Source organism: Carcharhinus amblyrhynchos, chromosome 16, assembly GCF_965287045.1.
Source record: "Carcharhinus amblyrhynchos chromosome 16, sCarAmb.v2.hapA, whole genome shotgun sequence".
Taxonomy (NCBI): Eukaryota; Metazoa; Chordata; class Chondrichthyes; order Carcharhiniformes; family Carcharhinidae; genus Carcharhinus; species Carcharhinus amblyrhynchos.
The window spans coordinates 23309944-23330842 of record NC_137339.1 but is presented as its reverse complement, the minus strand read 5'-3'; the positions used below and the strand labels follow the sequence as shown (position 1 = coordinate 23330842).

The 20899-nt window shown below is 39.1% G+C and overlaps 1 protein-coding gene across 2 annotated transcripts in view; it reads right to left on the bottom strand.

Moving 5' to 3' along the window:
* The window catches only part of LOC145353891 (transcription elongation factor A protein 1-like), a 56511-nt gene that overhangs the window by 25677 nt on the left and 9935 nt on the right, over nt 1–20899 (bottom strand). For both annotated transcript variants that reach the window (XR_013888770.1, XM_080204833.1), the window contains exons 4-5: nt 9854–9941; nt 8449–8579 (exon numbers count right to left, since the gene is read on the bottom strand). Coding sequence is in view for 1 of the 2 variants with exons in the window: in XM_080204833.1 (XP_080060959.1) it covers nt 8449–8579; nt 9854–9941 (219 nt within the window). In the remaining variant the exon portion in view is untranslated. The remainder of the gene's footprint in view (nt 1–8448; nt 8580–9853; nt 9942–20899) is intronic.

The window sequence follows — 20899 nt, the reverse complement described above, 5'->3', positions numbered from 1 at the left end:
CAGCAGCAGAGTAGCACATGTTAAGCAGAATTTTTAAAACAGAGTAGCTTTGAGACTAAATTAACAGGGATCATAAAGCAAAGCTAAAATATTTTGCAGACACATCAATTAAAAAGACTGTTGGAAATGAATTTTTTGAGTAGGTAATAAAGAGTGCAGAAAACGATAATCCACTAGAAGTGATTTTTCTGGATCTTCATAACAGACTGATAAGACCAGAAAATGCTGAGCCAGGAGATAAGTGTCAGAATGGATTGCTAGTTGGTTTCAGGAGAACAGAGGGAGGAAATAAAGGTAAATTATTCAGAGCGATAGAAGTTGGGAAGTTGTGTGCCACAAAAAACTATGTGGGGACCACTGCTGTTCACAACTTCCAACAACAATTTAAACTTTGGAATCAGAAACATAATTTTGAAATATGCACCTGACAATTTTTTGGGGGTGATAGAAAGAGTCAATATTGAGGGGGACAGCAACAAATAGGCAAGTCAAGTTCAAGAGAAAAATGTGAGGTAGTACATTTTATTAGGAAGGGCAGGGAGATTACATTACATAGAAAGTGCAAATCTAGATGAGGTGAAGAAGCAAACTGATACGAGAATACAAATATACCAATTGCTAAATTTAAAATAACAAGCACGAGGCTTTATTTGTAGAGGGATACAATTAAAACGTAGGAAAATTATGATAAATTTGTATAGAATCAGACCACACAAAGGACTGTCTGTAGTTCTGATTGCCATATTATATTAAAGAAACAGATGAAGATTTACAAATCTTATACCAGAAAATTGTGGCCATCAGGAAAGGTCTAACAAGTTGGGAATCTTTCAAAAAAAATGGCTTGGGTGATCTGGTCGAGGTCTTTAAAAATTATGAAAGGTTTTAATAACGTGGACACAAAGAATGTTTACAGGGAAGAGTATAACCAGAGACCAGAAATCTTTATATAGTCATCAAGAAATCCGACAGGGAATTCAGAGGAAATACTTTTACCCCCAAAAATAGTAAGAATGTAGAACTTGTTACAACAGAGAATGATTGAATGAACTGGACTGACATTTATTAACCAGAAGCTGGAGAATCATTTGAGGGAGAAGAGAACAAACAGTCAAAATGTGGATTTAGAGAAGAAGGGAGGAATGTCAAGTGAAACATAAACAATGCCATGGGCTGGTCAGGCTAAATAAAGGCTGTTTGAGTGCTGTAAATCCTACGTAACGTTTGCATTTTTTAAGCAGATGCCAAAGCCAAAAATTATTTAGGTGCTGACTGTGATTCATTTCATTACAAGCTCATATATTTGGGGTTTGCATCTGCATTGTCAACCTCCAGTGACATTTCAGGTGGCGGGGTGGTGTGTGTCTGGAGAAACCCTCAGGAGTGACTGTGCAACAGCAGGGCTGCATTTCCCTGTCATGATTTGGGCACTTTTCTCCCAGTGTGTTGGGTTAATATATTAGCATGGAATAAAGGATTGGCTAACTAATAGAACAGAGCATTGAGATAACAAGAGCATCAGGGTGGCAACTCCAACTAGTGGAGTGCCACAAGGATCAGTGGTGAGGCCACAATTATTTACAATATACATGAATTACTTGGACAAGGGAAGTGAATGTGTGATTTCCAAGTTTGTGGATCACAAAAATAAGCAGGAAGGCAAATGGATGACACAAAGGATTTGGACAGGTTAAGTGAACTTAGCAGATTGAATATAAATGTAGAAAAATGTGAAATTATGCACTTTGCTAGGAAGGATAAAGGAGCTGAACATTATTTAAATGGAGAAAGGCTGCAGAGAAGTTTTATGGTCCTTGTTCATAAATCACAAAATGCTAGTTTGCAAGTTCAGCAAGTAATAAGGAAGGCAAATGGAATGGAGTACAAAAATTGGGAAGTTTTGCTTAAATAGATCACACTTGGAATTCTGTGAACAAGTTTTGGTCCCCTTAACTAAGGAAAGATATCCTAGCATTGGAGGGAAGAAGGTTCACTAGGTTGGTCCAGGTATGGAAGGGTCTTCTGAAAAGGAGAGGTTGGGCCTTGACACAATGGAGTTCAGGAGAGGTGACCTTATTGAGACGTATAGGATTCTCAGGTAGCTGCTGAGAGTTTGCTTCCCCTTGTGGGAGAGTCTAGGGTCAGAGGGCATAATCTCAGAGTAAGGGTTGGCCAATTTAAGACAGAGATGAGGAGAAATTTCTTTGAGATAGTAGTGAATCAGTGGAATTCTTTACTAGAGGGCTGGGTCGTTAAGTATGTTCAAGGTGGAAATAGAGATTTTTTAAAATCTGAATGGGAATCAGGAGGTATAGGGCTAAGGCAGGAAAGTGAAGTTGAGGATTATATCAGATCAATCATGATCTTATTGAATGGCAGAGCAGGTCTAAGGGGCCAAATGGCCTTTTGCTGCATCTACGTGTTACAGTCTAGTGAATAAACACTCAAAGGAGTTGGAATTCTACCCAAGGCTCATATTTGTGCCATAAATGCTGAGTGGCCTGTCTAGTAAATTTGGGAGATCGATTTTTTTTTAACGTTATTTGATCTATAACTTACAGTTTACATTGCCTGTTTAATCTTTGATACATGTTGACCCTGGTTTGATTTTTAAAGTAAAAGTTGTAAAGTGAAATCTTGTTCCTTGGTTTCTCATTGGGGTTGAACAGTAAATTTGGTTTGTTTGTCTCCATGGGGAACAAAAAAAGCTTCAAAAACGGGGGCTAAATTATGTCCAAATGCTAGATCCAATTATCATTCACCCTGCAGTTGTGCTTCACTGGAAGTTCATGTTTTGCCTTTACTCACCCTATGCAATGCCAAGGATGAACAATTCTATCTAGTCAAAATCTGAATCTTCCAGCATACTATTAACCTTTGTTATTATAAATTCCTATGTCCAAAACTGTAGAGAATGCAAACCTGTTGGGCTTTAACTAAATCCCCCTGGCAATAGGGGAACTGAAAATGATATCACTGACAGGTGGAGCAAATGCATGGTGATAAACAGTTTTCATTATAAATGCTAACATGAGAATTTATATCAACGTAAAATAAGGACAGAATGATGGACTTTAAAATCACATCAGTGGATCCAGTCCAATCACAGTCTATCCTCACTAGTGTTACTTAACCTGAAGATTACACTTGGTTTGGAGTTGCAGTTTGCAATGCCAGAGGGGATGATCTAATTCTAACATTAAATATATTTAGATGTGCATAGTTGAGCTGAATAATAGATGATTTTAGCAGATGTTTGATCAATATAAAGGAAAAGGAATAGAAAGCTATTGAGATGGTTTGGGAAACAAGGGAAGCCTCAAGCACCAGCATGGACCAATCGGGCTTGTTTCTATTTAATTTTTTGTAACATTACTCCATTCACGTAACTATTACTATCTGTTACATTTGGAAAAACATAAGAATTTGTACCAGAAGTAATGTTAAAATATACTTCAGAAGGTCAGACAACAGAATGACACCAGTATAGAATTATTGAATAAATTCTGGCAAAGTATCTATAGGCCAAGTTATTTGTTCCTCACTGCTGAGTTGCTTATGACAGCAGTGGCACCATTTGACACTTGCTAATTTAAGCAAATGCAATTGAAAATACATTCACAACAAGTCCTATAAATGGAAATGAGTAGGATGTCCAGTTTGTGCGTTTTAGGCATTTTGAGGGAAGAACATTGACAGAACACCAAGAGCACTGCTGCTCCTCTTTTTTGGAGGAAAAGAAATTGCATTTATATAGCACTTTTCACATCCTCAAAATTTTCCAAGTATTTCTCAAAAAATAAGTACTTTTGAAATGCAATCATGTTATAACGCAAGGAAAGACAAATAGCCAATTGGTATTTAGTGAGATCTTGCGAACAGAAATGAGATAAGTGACTACCGCTTTTTTATAAGCGGAGTTAAATGTTTGGCAGGATACAGAACTTTCCTGCCTTTTTTTTTGAATAGTGACGTAGAACATCATGGATGGGATTCTCCTGCTTTTAGACGGAAGTGCCCCTGCTAGCAGGAGAACCGAAGTGTTTCCTGCTGGCACTGCAATGTCTGTCAGATGGGATTCACCTATCTGATGGATGTAAATTTAGACATCCTGTGAAATACACTGACCAGCCCAACTTTTCAGAGAAAGTAGTGCCCTTTTTAAATGGCAGGTCCCCCTCCCCACCAAAACAGAATTCAATTCTATAAGGACTGTAGTGAAATTGAATTGGGTCAAAGATTTTTAAAGGAATAGAGAGGGTTTCAAAGGATTTCAGCTTTCTAGGAAGGCTCAGACTTCAACTGAAAGCTGTCTGAATAGAACGGGACTGAGCGAACAACTGCAGAGAGAACCCTTCTTATGGTGAGGGTTACATCTCTCTGTCAAAGGACTTCAAAGGGGGCTGCTCACAGCTGCAACTTTAGAGAGGAGGGAAAATTGCTGATTCAGAATGGAGTTCCACTGCAATTTAAAAGCCTGCCAGATGATCAAGAAGCATTGAGATTAAAGTGACCAGGCTACAACAAAAAAAGTTTTCACAGATGACAAGCAGGAATGAAGTTGTTGAGCAGACAGCTGCCTGAAATCACCATGCCAGGAGCGATCTTCAGATCTGCCAGGGTAGAAGGGGCATTTCAGCCATGGAATCCCCCACCCTAAGAGACATGCTGAGATCAACCCCTTGACCCAGCCTGAGCCCATCCAACCCCAGGACTCTTGGGGGGACCCTCTCTCTACAGTCTGGCATAGGGCAAATAACCACTGCACCAATCTCTTTGGCCTGTTCAGGGTCCAGCATGCCAGGTTCACACTGTCATTACCAGCAGCAAAGCCCGCCCACTGGGGAGACAGGTGCTTGGCGGGAGGCCACTGAATGGGCTATTCAGCCCACTAATAGTCTTACAATCAGATTTGCATAATGCGGTCCTATGAATCCTGATTGCCTTTACGCCTGGCAGGAATTCTAATTTTTGACCGATGTCCTACTCAGCAGGACACTGGGATTCCTGCAAGCTGTTGGACAAGGCTGGAGAATCCTCCCCCACATGTCCACATGGGAAAAGGATACGGGCCCTTGGTTTAACTTCCCATTTAAAAGACATTTCAGATAGCACAGTACTCCCTTGGTGCTAAAATGATTATGTTGTTACAGACAGAGAGAGAGGGAGCACTGCTGAAATCCCAGTTTCTTTTCTAACTCTCTGCAATCAACAAGTTTATGAGAGAGAGATTTGTATTTTTTAACCATGGAGTGTGTAGACAATTTCAGTAACCAGCAAAAAAGCCTATGTAGATTTAAATAAAGAGAATTGTTTATTTATGCACTCACCCCAAAATCTAATGCTGAGGCATTCAGAGTCTCTCCCACAAACACACTCAAAGGAAGTATAGTTGAAGAGAATAGTATCCATTTACAGGTGATGAGCAAAAAAAAGTTCCTGATTCAGGTGATTATCTTGTTCTGGAAAACACATGTAGCAGGCCTGGTGAAGATGTCTTCAATCTTGAAGGGTAATTTACATGAATTCCAGGGTCAAAGTCATTTCAGGATTTTCTCTAAGGGGTGGACTTTCTGCAGGTCACAAAGTTAGTTGCCTATAGTCTCATTATGAGGAGGTCAGCTTGCTGTATTAATGGACCTACATAAGAACATAAGAAATAGGAGCAGGAGTAGGCCATCTAGCCCTTCAAGCCTGACCCGCCATTCAATAAGATCATGGCTGATCTGTCATGGCTCAGTTCCACTTTCCCGCCCTCTCCCCATAACCCTTAATCCCCTCGCTTATCAAAAACCCATCAACCCGCATCTTAAAAATATTTAGCGAGGCAGCCTCCACCACATCAACAGGCAGAGAATTCCAGAGATTCACCACCCTTTGAGTGAAGAAGTTCCTCCTCAACTCCGTTCTAAACCCCCCCCCCCCCCTTTATCTTGAGGCTGTGCCCCCTAGTCCTACTGTCCTTTCTGAGCGGGAAGAGTCTCTCCACCTCTATCCTATCCATCCCATTCATCATCTTATATGTCTCAATGAGATCTCCCCTCATTCTTCTAAACTCTAACGAGTACAAGCCTAGTTTATTCAGCCTCTCCTCATAGCTCAACCCCCTCAACTCCGGTATCAGCCTAGTAAACCTCCTCTGCACTCCCTCCAAGGCCAAAATATCCTTGCGTAAGTGCGGCGACCAAAACTGCACACAGTACTCCAGCTGCGGCCTCACCAATGCCCTATACAGCTGCAGCAAGACCTCCCTACTTTTATATTCAATCCCCCTCGCTATGAAGGCCAGCATCCCATTAGCCTTCCTGACTACCTGCTGCACCTGCAGGCTGGGTTTTTGCGACTCATGCACAAGGACCCCGAGGTCCTTCTGCACCGTCGCATGCTGCAGTTTTTCGCCACGTAAGTAATAGTCCTTCCTACCAAAGTGGACCACCTCGCACTTGCCAACATTAAATTCCATTTGCCAGTTCCTGGCCCATTTGCCCAGCCTATCTAGATTCCTCTGCAGACTCTCCACACCCTGCACGCAATTTGCCGTTCCACCAATCTTGGTGTCATCAGCAAATTTCGACACCATACACTCGGTTCCCTCCTCCAGATCATCTGGCATCATAAATCATAAATCGTAAATAGCTGAGGCCCCAGCACCGATCCCCACTCTCTGCCTCCTATTTGACAACCAATCCTCTATCCACGCTAACACCCTACCCCCAACTCCATGCCCCCTTACCTTCTGCAATAACCTCTTGTGAGGTACCTTGTCAAACGCCTTCTGAAAATCAAGACGGACCACGTCCACCGGCTCTCCTCTATCCACCGCCCTAGACACAACCTCATAGAACTCCAATAAATTTGTCAGACACGACTTCCCCTGAACGAAACCGTGCTGCGTCTGCCCTATCAAGCAATTCCCCTCAAGATGCCTCGCTATTTCCTCCTTGATGACGGATTCTAACATTTTACCTACAACAGACGTTAAACTAACCGGCCTATAATTCCCTGCCTTTTGCCTGCCACCCTTCTTAAACAAAGGCGTAACATTAGCCGTTTTCCAATCTTCTGGCACTTTCCCGGAATCCAGCGACGTTTGGAAAATAACCACCAAGGCATCCACTATCACCTCCGCCATTTCTTTCAGAACCCTCGGATGCATTCCATCCGGTCCTGGGGACTTGTCCACAATCAGTCCCTCCAGTCTGTTGAGCACCGCCTCTCTAGTAACAATGTCATTGAGACCCTCCAGACCTACCACCTGAATAAGAAAACACTTGGAGACCTTACGTTGTTACAGCTTCTGGTTCTTTTAAGGCAAAAAGTGTTACTGCCTTTCCTACTGCTGTGTGACTTCTTTCTGCATTCAGTATTTAAAATTACAAATAGACAAACATGGCTTTATTATCATGTGATTTCTTACAACTGTAGTTCCTTTTGTCAATATAAGTTGCCGCTGCTGCTAGCCCTGTATCCCTCTTACACACTGCCCCCTCTCTCTGGCTGAGTAGCCATGTCCTGATTTATTGCTAGAAGACATTTATCCTGAAGGGGTGAAGACTTCTTTGTTCCAAAAAAAAAACATTCAATTTCGCAATGTAGGTGGTGTATAATGAACACTTTTTAGTTTGGAATAAAAGCAAATACTGCGGTTGCTGGAAATCTGAGAGAGTCAAACTGACTCTGAAGAAGAGTGATACGAACTTGAAATATTAATTGTATTGCTCCTCAAAGATACTACCAGACCATATTCTGTTTTTATTTCAATTTGAACTACCAGCTTGTCAGTCTTTAAAATATAGCTGCACTGAGACAGTTGTGAATGTATAGATTATCTGGCTTCTGGCAACCAATCTTTGCCACACATATTGTTCATTTTAAAAGAAAGATCAGTTTCAAAAGATTCTAGACTGAGTAAAGTTTATGTTGTAAAATTAATATTTTAAAAGATAGGAATAGGACATGCCTTTACTGGATGTGACAATGTTCTCAAGTCTCTGGACTGGAGTTCAACTCTTAGATGAGAGTGCTACTGCTGAGCCATACTGACACCTAGCCTGAGCCAGTAGAAACGGAAGACAGTGGGGAGGAAAGTAATTTCATTGTTTTAAGGTTGAGGGACTGAATGATTTAGAAAACTGCAATCTTTTAATTTCAAAGTAGCTGAGACATTAAAAGCTATATTCATAATAAAGACAGGATGGTTCAATAGAATAAGAGGTAAGAAAAAGCTTTTGTTGGAAAAAATGATTGGACCAGAATGGGACTTTTTTTTTTTAATCATTTGACAACATTTTTTCTATATCCTTGCCAAGATCTTGAACAGCCTCCTCAATTACAGGAACATTTGAGGACAAAAGAAATGTTGAAACAACAGCTTTACTAATGAAGGAGACTGTAATAACTTCATTTGAAGTATTAGAACAACAGATTATTATCGTGCATTTCACTCACTGTCGGTTTGGAGAGCAGCCGACAACATTTCTCTACACTTATTGCGGACAGTATCACTTGTAACAGGAATTGGTGGAAATGTGGTCATCTTTGGAGTAGTGGGTGTCCTCGGTTCTTGCCTCTTACTAGAGCTAGAAGAAATGGAGGTTTCATTAATTGTGTTGTTTATGCAGTAAAAGCATTCATCTTCAAAGGATGTGTCATCGGTACTGATCTGATTTATAGGATACCATCGTCTTTCCATGCAAATATCTAAAACAAAAATATTAAGAATTTTCATATTTACTAACATAATCTATAAAACAGAGTATTCATATTACTGCAGGTACAAGTTTAACTAATCCCCTTCATAATCACATCTAAATTATTAAATACTAAGTTTCAGTAACTGCCAATGGTTTGCTATTCTAACCAAAAATAAATTCCAACTTGTCTATTTTTTCTTGTACAAAGTCACCACTGGCATGAACTACCAAATGACAACCATTATTTCAGTTCATTAATTTAAATTAGCTCCAATTTTTTTCAAATATGCTTAGTTAAATGTATTACTTAGTCTCATTGCTCAACATCACCAAGAGGCAATGCATTAATGTTTTTTGCATCTCAAAATTTCTCAATAATCAATTAAAATTATTCTGAATGTAAAAACCTGGTATTTGGATTTTTTTTAAAAAAAGCTTACAGATGAGACAAGACCGCTATTATCAACACCTGCACCGTCACCACTAATATCACCAATCCCTCCACTTCTACCAATCACTCCAGCACCACTGCCACCAACTCCACTATTAAGTTTACATAGTGCCTTTATTGCAGTAATAAGTACCAAAGCACTTAAAATCAGAATCAACAAAATTAGACATCAATTTATTTCAATTTCAGAAAATATTAGAGCATGTGATTAAAAGCTTGGACAAAGAGGTAGATTTAAAAAACACCTGAAAGGAGCACAATTAGGGAAAGGTTGGGGGAAGTAATATCAAATCCTAGAACCCAGACAGCTGACGATGAAGTGGTCAAAATCCAGGATCTTCAAGAGGCCAGAATCAGAGCAGCATTGATATTTCCGAGGGTTAAAGGGCTGGAAGGGATTACAGAGCTGGTAGGTGTGAGTGCAAGACCAGATCTGACAACAAGGATGCGAATTTTAAAATGAGGCATTGCTTAATTGGGAGCCAAACGTAGGTCCAGCAGCATTGCTTTGATAGGTAACAGAACCTAATGCAAATTAGAGCATGGCAAGCAGAATTTTGGGTGATGTCAAGTTTACACAGGATAAGCAAGTCAGGGAACTTATCTGGAGGGAGTCAGAAGTAAGATAGATAAGTAAATGTTCCATCTAAATGAAACTGCATATATTATAGAAAGTAATTAATGCAATGTTAAAAAGCTCCAAAATGACCTTTGCTCTGTTGAATCTAAACTGTTCTTGGAGGAAGTTGAACATTCCTTTTTCTTGTCTTCTGTGTCTTTGTCTCCTGCTGGGCTATCTGCAAAGAATTAGTTTAGACAACATTAATTAAAATGCTTTAAAATTAACATAATATCTGCTTAAAACAGTTATTACTACTAAGCTCAGATGATCACAGTCATGTATTCGAAGTGTCAAAAAGTTAAATCTTCTTCAACGACATCTGTGCCCTTATCATATGTAAATCAAAGTTGACAACTAAAGCCATAAAATTCAAAGACATCTGCTGCCTATTAATCTCTAAATAATTTTAGTGTGTCGATTTCTGTTACAGAAGAAAACCTAGGGAATGGATTTGTTTTCAAACATATAGCAATTCCCATGTGTCTTAATTAAAAACTTAGATATATTGTCAGCCAAATAAATAATTACTTCTGTCTCATGTATTTGCAGATCAAAACTCAAGCTAGCACAAGTTATTGGAGTTCCAAATTAATGAAAACGCACACAAACCAGGCCCATATTTTCTATAAAAATAGCAGCTTTGATTGTAAAAGCCCACAAAATTACATGCCTTACTGATAAATTGAAACTGTCAAATTCCTTTATTAAATTATATAAGCACAAAATTATACAGAGTTATTCAAAATCGTGAGGAGTCTAGCAAAATAGAGAGAGAAAAACGGTTTCAATTGGTGGAAAAATCGAGAACCACAGGACCACATTAAAAGGTGCTTAACAAAAGAGGCAACAACAACATGACGAAAAACTTCTTCACGCAACAGGTCATGAGGATCTGGATTGCGCGTGTTGGGAGTTGGATCATTATTTGAAAAGGAAAAAATTCCAGGGCTACGGCAAAAAGATAATGAATTGTTCTTGCAATGGGCATGACTTGCTAAATGGAAATCCTTAGTGCCATAACCATACCATGAGAGGGTTATTTAACACTGTAGTGACTTGAGACCACAAATAAGGTCAACAAATGTGTTGTTTAAAAAGGACTTCTTTTTATAAATAAGAGTTTAACACTAATAGGAACTTAGCAGAACAGAAAAAGCGATGAAAACAGAGGCACTGGTAAAAAAGATCTTCCTCTTGCAGGTGTCAGGGACCAGAGCAGAAACTCCAAGGTATATTACGATGTTGGCCTAGATACCAACTATTTTTGAGTTTTGCATTACTGTGAGCGTAAGGTGTGTAATTCCACTGACCCACTGGGAAGCTTTTATTAAAACAATTTTATTTAACACAGTTAAAATGCAGTAAAACGAATTAACATAACTTTTACCAATTGAAATACTTAAAACATGAACATAAGAACATAAGAAATAGGAGTAGGAGTAGGCCATCTAGCCCTTCGAGCCTGCCCCGCCATTCAATAAGATCACGGCTGATCTGTCGTGGCTCAGTTCCACTTTCCCGCCCTCTCCCCATAACCCTTAATCCCCTCTCTTATCAAGAACCCATCAACCCGCTTCTTAAAAATATTTAGCGAGGCAGCCTCCACCACTTCAACGGGCAGAGAATTCCAGAGATTCACCACCCTTTGAGTGAAGAAGTTCCTCCTCAACTCCGTTCTAAACCGCCTCCCCTTTATCTTGAGGCTGTGCCCCCTAGTCCTACTGTCTTTTTTGAGCGGGAAGAGTCTCTCCACCTCTATCCTATCCATCCCATTCATCATCTTATACGTCTCAATGAGATCTCTCAATGACAAGATATAATTCTTACTTCTATTGGTTCCAATCTAAGCAATATTCCCATATACATAAATTCCTCTTCAAAATCAGTTAGCAAGACAGAGGTTTATGTGAATTCCCACTCTTCTAGCCTTTTGACCTGTGGGCTGAGACAGAGAGATACCCATCATCTGATAGAGATGGCTAGCTATTAAGAATTACTTTGTCATGTTTTGTATTTTAATAGGTAAAAGTTTTGCTAATTCCCTTTGTTATATTCTACCTGTGTTCTTAAAAAGTTTGTTTTGGTGAAACCTTCCTAGTGGGTTACTTGAATCATACCTGGAGTGTAAAAGTCTTAATCTCACCCAAATGCCAAAATCAAATGTAAAAGTTCAGGCCTAGACTAACATTGTAAAATACCATGGGAGTTTCCGATCTGGTTCTTAACAATTCTCATTTAATCATTTCTTTAAAGGTTCTAATACCACAATATGGAGATGCCGGTGTGGGACTGGGGTAAGCACAGTAAGAAGTCTCACAACACCAGGTTAAAGTCCAACAGGTTTATTTGGCAGCACTAGCTTTTGGAGTCTCAAGCTCCTTCATCAAGTGAGTGAGGACTTGTGTTCACAAACAGGACATGTAAAGACGCAAATTTAATTTACAGGATAATGGTTGGAATGCGAGTCTTTAGAGGTAATCAAGTCTTAAAGGCACAGACAATGTGAGATTTCGCAAGCCCAGGCACGTCGTAGGAGTTACAGATAGTGTGACATGAACCCAAAATCTCTTTTGAGGCCGTCCTCACGTGTGTGGAACTTGGCAATCAGTTTCTGCTCAGCAATTCTGCGTTGTCGTGCGTCATGAAGGCCGCCCTGGAGAACGCTTGGAAATCTCACTAACTGTCCTGGCTGAAGAGAATACACACTTCTTTAACCTGTGCTTGGCCCTCTCTCCACTCACATTATCTGTATCTGTAAATCTTGATTACCTGTAAAGACTTGCATTCCAACCATTATCTTGTAAATTGAGTTTCTGTCTTCGTATGCCCTGTTTGTGAACACAAGTCCTCACTCACTTGATGAAGGAGCTTGAGACTCCAAAAGCTGGTGCTGCCAAATAAACCAGTTGGACTTTAACCTGGTGTTGAGAGACTTCTTACTGTGTCTAATATCACACACACACAGAAGGCTGAAAGTAAAACAACGTTACCATTTTACGCATTTTGAATATCAGTATTATTGAATATTATACAAACGTCAGCAGAATGACCAAACATTTACTCAGTTTTGGTTAATAATCTACTTTTCTTTTGTAGTTTAGTGCTCATAAAAAAGAAAATTTAAAATAACTGATTCACTTATTTTTGAAATGTTTCAACTGGTCAATCAGAAATCAAACATGCAATTTAACTACAGTGAAGGAGAGTACAAGGACTGTGCATTCTAATTAGAAAGGTGGGGAAGTACGAAGTATAACTATCAAGAGATAATATCAAGGTTGACACACCAGATGGGGAAATATATGGTCCTTGTCACCAATCTTAGCACTGCATGAAAGTCTGAGCCAAATGTTCTAAAGTATTTAGTTTTTATGGCTTAATTCACATTCACAGTTAAAGGTGACCTGTCAATAACATATTTTAGTAAAAGCCATCCCCATACATAAACCAAGTTCAATTCCGGTATCTAGAAGGCATACTGGAAGGATACAAGCTGCTTTAAGGATAGCTGTAAACGTAGTGATAACGATAATACACGCACATCAAGTGAAGGGGAACAAATTTGGTTATACATTTTTTTTTAACCTCTGACTTTGGTTTCATTCCGGTTCGTAGAAGGACTTTTATGCCATCTGCTAACTTCAACAGTGATATAAACTAACTTTTGGCAATCCGTGTGCAGGCAATACTGAGCATTGGCACTGAGCTCTGAAGAAACTATACAGACTTGAAAAGTTAACTGTTTCTCTCTCCAAGGATGTTGCCAGACTTAGACTTTTTCCAACATTACCTTTTTATTTCAGATTTCCAGAATCCACAGTAATTTGCTTTCATTATACTGAGCATCATAACCCATTGATTTGACAACTGCCAATGTCCATCACAACGGAAGATAAAACTTTAAATGTCTGTCAGTCAGTAAAACACTGCAGATATTCTAATTCTAAGACAAAAACACCTTGAAGCATTAGGTTGGTCAGCGTCAGCGAAATGAGGTGTAGCCTTCTTCAGAAAGTGAATAAATTGCAAATGGATAGTACTGATAAAAGGACCTCAAAAGGATACAAGAAATATGGCATACGGTTCGTTCCTGTTTTTGTGTTGCTTTTACAAATGTTATCTGTAATTTCTGATGTAAGCTCTTATCTTTTCTGATCTTTCCACAGATTCCAGCTGTCCAACTAAGTGCTACAAGCATTATACTTTTATCCTCAATACAGTGGGTAGTGTCCTTGCCTCAGACAGAAGCATCAGGTTCAAATCCCATCCCAAGGCTTGAAGGTGCATTCATAACACAGCCAAAAACATTGAGGATCAACCTGCAACTTTTTCCAACACAGACCGATAGCAGACTACAAGAGGAGAGATTTCTGGTCAACCAAGTTTTGGAAAGAAGAACTCTGACTCAATGAATGCAACACAACACCAAATCCTCAATACTGTACAATGGAGATGCCACAAGTATCATTTTGCGGCCTCCCAGCACAACATCCAGTAAAAATTGCTCCACAAGGGAATTCTACATGTGGTTACATTAAAAAAAAAGACAAAATTTCTTATCAAGTCTGCCATACAGCCTGTGACAGGTCCAACCACTTTCAGAGTTCCCAAAAAAACATAGAGAGTTATTCTCTAGTCACAATGGCAGTACCAACATGGCTCGTAAAAATACACCAAGATTTTCTAGTGGTAATGATGGCAAAACTGTCAAAGTTCATCATTACACCAATGAAAATCAAAGCAACTTACCAAGGCACCACTCAGGTTGCAAATCAATGGGCAAGTCTATAAATTGATAGGAACTTCCACTGTCTACACTGCTAGTTCCCTGTGAAAATCCTTGAAGTTATACTACGTTAATTAGGGACTTTTAAAAAATGTATTAGTGTAACAAGTTGGCTTACATTAACACTAATGAAGTTACTGTGAAAAGCCCCTGGTTGCCACATTCCAGCACCTGTTCGGGTACACCAAGGGAGAATTCAGAATGGCCAATGCACTATAACCAGCACATCTTTTAGGCTATTTTTTGAATTATGTACTGACTTCCTAAGTACTATGAAATACCTCAACTGGCCTGAAAAACTAGTTTTACATTAATGTAATGTCAAATTTCTCCATTATGATTTTTACACTAGCTTTGATCTTTATTTTGATTTCAGAAATTTTAATTGAAAAGTGAAAGATGTTTGTTAGACTGTTTGCCATGTGAATACTTCAATGTCATTGTTTCCTTACCTTCTTGCTGACTAGGAAAAAGATTCTCTTGGCTCTCACCTCATTTAAAAGAGATAACACCACAGAGATCATTAGATCTTTGTGGACAGCTTGCTTTGAGGTCAACGATGAATGCTGACTGTAAACTCCAGCCCATAAACACTGCAAACAGTAGTGCCAACCCAGTCTTTCCCAGTATGGCAGCCAAAAGCCAAAATGAAAATCACATGGTCGGTTATAACTAATGTTGTTGAATTCATTCACCCAATGTAAATAGGGCAGAGTCCAAATCACTGCAATACCCAGGATACCATGGACATGTTTCTACTTGAGGTGGCTCTGTAACACAAAAGGGTGCGAGATTAGGAAAGTTATTTGTGCTCTTAACCTGTTTCTACCTTTCTGTCCAATATAATGTTCAGAAATAAAACTCTTATAGTAGAGTTCTGTAGAGCTGCAGAATTCATTAAAAAGGATCAACAGCTTTATAGCAGATCTTACTATGTTACCTATCTACATTTTTTCTGATTGGCAGCAATTAACAATTATTGTGTTGTTAAAGGGGCATTGATGCTCAAAATTATAAGGCTTAATTTTCTGTGGCAAGTGTAGTTCCTTCTACTACAGCACTTCATGCCATTCAATGCATGCAAATGAGACAAAATAGTAAAGTGCAATTTGTTCAAAGCTTACAGCAGAATGGAGCAACTCGGACAGCAACATTTGAATATTGAACATTAAACTATGCACTTACTCACCACCTGAAGTTGAACCTGCATTACTATTTATTCAAAAACAACAACAAACTACAAATGCTTGGACAACAAAGTCTGTCCCAAATTTTTTTAAATGTTACGTCTGCCATGATTCTGTTCATCAGATCATATTAGGCTCCACCCAAATGTAATTGATTTAGAAATTAACTTAAACACCAGCAAATCCAATACCTGTTTAATGAAACTGCTTAAGTTGTTAATTCCAAAGGCCAATGGATTATGGTTTGAGACTGACATTCCACTTACTTCAACAAGTACCACGTTCCAATTAACTGCTGAATCTACCTTTGGACTACACTTGCTTTACGAGACCACTGACACAAACTCTATTCATTGTTCCAAAAACACTAATTACCAGATGCCTTGCAGTTTTTTTGGAGGGGATTTAGACTAAAAGCTCTAAAGTCCTAAAAGTTTTGATCAGCAAACTGACCTGATTAGAACTTTGCACAACATTTAAATTCTATCAAGGACTTTTTAAAAAATTAAGTCTGAATTTAAAAATCTTCTGCACATTCACAGAAATGTTCACAAGGAGGCCATTTAGCCCATCATATCAACACTGGTTCTCAAAATAATCAATTCACCTAATGCTATTATCTTGCTTCTCCTTGTAATCCTGCACATTCTTCCCTTTCAGTTAACAATACAATCTTAAATTAGTTATATAAAACATAATATCCATATGTTTCAATAGATTCAGAATCATTGAATCCCTATACTGCAGAAGGAGACCATTTGGCCCATCGAGTGCACTTACTTTCTGAAAGAGCATCTTACCCAGCCCAACCTGTCCCTGTAACTTCACACATTTTCCATGGCTAATCCACCTAACCTGCACATCTTGGACTGTGGGAGGAAACCAGAGTACCCAGAGGAAACCCATGTAGACACAGGGAAAACATGCAAACTCTACACAGGAAGTTACCTAACGTTGGAATCAAATCTAGGTCCCTTGTGCTGTAAGGCAGCTGTGCTAACCTGTGCCACTGCCGATCTGACCATCTCTTGGCAATTTAACAAGTTGATGGTAATTAAAAATTATGTGAGCACCTGAGTTTGCTGATGATTGCCACTGGGAATGATCCAGTGATTTTTAAGATGCCATTTTTGGAAGCAAGATTGGCCTTACCCACTCTATCCATAACAAACATCACATAGCTGCTGGAGTTTGATAGCATCTGAAATCAGTCCAAGGAAATGTCAAGCCTTCCCACAAAATGAAAAATAAAAAAGATGGGTCCAACTTCCAAGCAGAATGTAGTGCAATTTGTTCTTCGCACCCCCATCAGTCATCCTCTTCTGAAAGGCATCAACTTATGTTGCAGCACCAGGAGTAACAGTACTCCAATCCTAGCCACATTGGGCCATTATTCATGTCAGAGACTGGGCAAGTATCTGGAGACTATTAAATGAGAAGTCATCATAGGCACACTTATTATCTGCCCCATCATAGGTGTTAATGGTTAGCAATCTGTAGAGGGAGCGCTGGCTTAATTTTTTCACCCAAAACCAATTTTATATCTTCAGAGTTCAGAAACTGAAAGTAGAATTAGCAGCTCAACAGGAAAGGCACATCCAATTTATTTGTTAAAAAAAACTAGACCGCCTAATTGCAGAGATGAGCCAAATGTGCAACCTTTACTTCAATGTTCAATTAATAAACTTGTTTCCAAAGAAATACAAAATATACAATTTACTAAACTATAAAATGATCACTAAATGAAATTCAATGTTAATAAATGTGCTTACAAAAGCAATGATGCAGAAAGATTTGGGCATCAGGAAAAGAATAACATTTTTATAACAGTTCCAAATACTGGCCCAAATTTTGAGCAAATGATTGAACTGATAGGCAAATCCACTCATCGCAGAAATTTGTGTCATTGATGCTTCTGTTCTCCATTGGGTATGCTGTTGAATTTGCTGCAGACTAGAATCAAATATTGCAACACAACTGGCTTGGTGAGGAGGCTGCCATTTGGCTCATCTTGTCTGCATCAGCTCTCCAAATGAACATCATGAGTTTGGGACATTGCCCTGCCCTTTCCTTTACTCCAAGCAATTCAAGCAATCTAATGCCCTCCTGAATGTCTCATTGAACCTGCCTCCACCATTCCCAGGCCGTACATTCCAGACTCAAATTGGTATGCTTACATCAGGTTTTGCAGAACACTTTAAATCAGTGTTACCTTGTTCTTTTCTCTTTTATGACCAGGAACAGTTTCACCCTATCTCCTCTTGTCCAGTCCCCTCATGATTTTGAAAATCTCTATCAAGCCTCCTCTTACCCTTCTTCTCTGCGAGGAGAACAGTCCCAATCTCTTCATAACTGAAGTTTCTCATTCCTGGAAGCATTCTTGTAAACCTCATCTGTTCACTCTCCAATAGTGCAGCGCTCAGAATTATACACAATATTGCACCTGAGGTCTAATTGGTGTTGTTTACAAGTTCAGCATAACCTTCTTGTGCTTGTATGCTATGTTCCGTTAGTGCAACTCAAAATACTAAGTGCTTTATTAACTGCTCTCTCTACCTGTCCTGCCACTTTCAATGATCTATATGCTTGTCATGAACCACACTGATGTTAGCTGCAAATGTTCCAACTTGAAACACCAGTTCGTGCTGGTCTATAGTTGTTTTTGGCATGGTGCAAGTCACATGAAACACCAGTGAGAAGAACTAGTCCAGTTGTTATAAAACTACTGTTCAAGACTACTTACTAAATTAAAGATAAATACATACAGAGCTACGGCACTCAATGACAATTAATTATATGGATCTCTGAACTCTTCCCAATTTCTAAATAAAATAAATCTAAGTCAAATCCAGCTTATAGTTACACAATGCAAGTCTGAGAAATGTCTTACCTATAATCAGCAAAGCTATTTAGAACATAACAGCACAAACAGGCCCTTCAGCCCAGAAGTTGCGCCGATCATATCCATACCTACCAGGCCATAGAACTATCTGTAACTCCCGATCCCATTAAATTCCATGTACTCATCCATAAGTCTTTTAAAAGACCGCAGCGAGTTCGCCTCTACCACCACCAACGCCAGCCGATTCCACTCATTCACCACCCTCTGAGTAAAAAACTTACCCCTAATATCTCCTCTGTACTTGCTTCCCAGCACCTTAAACCTGTGTAAACTGCCTTTACGAAGGTTTCTGCATGCCTTGGCTCTAAGCCTTGGAAGTGGGCCTGGCCTCCTGGCTGTGAATTGTGGACTGGCCGCTCAGGTTGTTAGAAGTGAACTAACCTGTCGACTGTAGATGTAAACTAGCCTGCTGCTTTGAAGGTTGTTGACAATTACATCATTTTCCCTCTGATTCTGTAGCTAGAATTTAGCTTGTGCATACCTCCGCTGATCACAAGTCATCTAGTTAAGCTGTTTCCTACTAATAGGGCGATTTATACTTGGTTCTGTTTAGATACTTACTAATCTTGTTATTCGAAATAACACATCTTTTGAATGCTAGCTACTGCTGTCACTAGGCAGATTTCTACTTGTTACTGGAGCAGATCACACATCATCATGTTTTGTTAAATTCTCGTTACTGATGTTACAAGGCACATATATACACCCAGGTACATCTGGTCTTGCACTCCTTCAAGAATTTTACTCATTGTGTTTTATATTTTGTCTCCACATTTGCCCTACAAAAATGTGTAACTTCACACTTCTCTGCACTGAACTTCATCTGCCACCCATCTGACCACTCCACCAACTTGTGTATGTCCTTTTGAAGTTCTACACCATCTCTTCAGAGTTTACAATGCTGCAAAATTTGAGATTGTCCCCTGCGCACCAAGATCCAAGTCCAAAGGTGTGCAGGTTAGGTAATTTAGCCATGGTAAACGTGTAGGGTTACAGGGATTATGGAAATAAGGAAGGGAGGGGTGCAGGATGCTCTTTCAGAGATTCAGTGCAGACACTAAGGGTCAAACGTGAAAGGATTAATAATCGCAAGTTTAAAAAACCTTTTCAAATAGCACCCTTCAGCATTTTAGGGATTCGGTGATTCATCTAGACCATTAATATACAATCAGGAAAAGCAACGTTCCCAATACCAACCCTTGGGGAACACCACTATAAACGTTCATCCAGCCCAAAAAAAATCCATTAACCACTATTCTCTGCTTCCTGTTATTCAATGAATTTTGTATTCACATTGCTATTCTCCTTTTATTACCTGAGCTGCAACTTTCTCACAAGTCTGTTGTATGGCACTGTATTGAATATCTTCTAAAAGTTCATACCACATCAACAGCATAATCCTCATTGACCATTTGTCACCTCCTCAGTAACAAAATTCCTCTTTAAGACAGCCACACTGGCTCTCTTATCAGCCCACATTTTTTTCCATGCAATTACTAATTCTACCCTAACTAATTGTTTCTAGAAACTTGATCACCACTGATGTTAAAGTGACTAGTCTATAATTACTGGGGCTATGCTGACAACTTTTTTTGAATAATTATACTAAAAAACCAGACAAAAAACTTGTTTTTTAAACTATAAGGCTTATTATAAAAATCCTTTGGAAATTGCATCTTTTGGGATGAAGAGAACTAGGTTTTAAATGCCGTAGTAAGTTCATAAATGAATGCTGAACAATCTCAATAGCCTTGAAAATCTAACTGTACATTTGTGGAATGCCAAATTGTTTATTATGATAAAAATTCATACTTTCATAAAATTAAGTTTCTGCTTTTGTATAATCCATTTATTTTGTGTACAATTTAATTAAATATGAAGGATGATCAGTGAATTTTACTTCCCAAAGTGCTGTCTGTATGAATACTTCAATGTGATTAACTGCTTACCCTCATTGGTCACTAGTGCTGGATGTCTGGAGACTGCCTTGACCTGACACCAGATTCAAATTAACATTGGGAAAGGGAAAATCCATTCCACAGAGATCACCAAATCTTTGTGGCAGCTTTCAAGTCGACAGCTACCAACATTGACCCATTAGGATGCACGACATAACGTACAACATGTAAAATCTGGTACACGGAGTAAAGGAACAAGTTGTACTCAATGACATGATGAACTTAGAAATGGTACGATGAAAGGCAACTGAAATGCTTCTGGACTTAGTTTGTCATGTTCGGACAGCAAGTTCACTACAA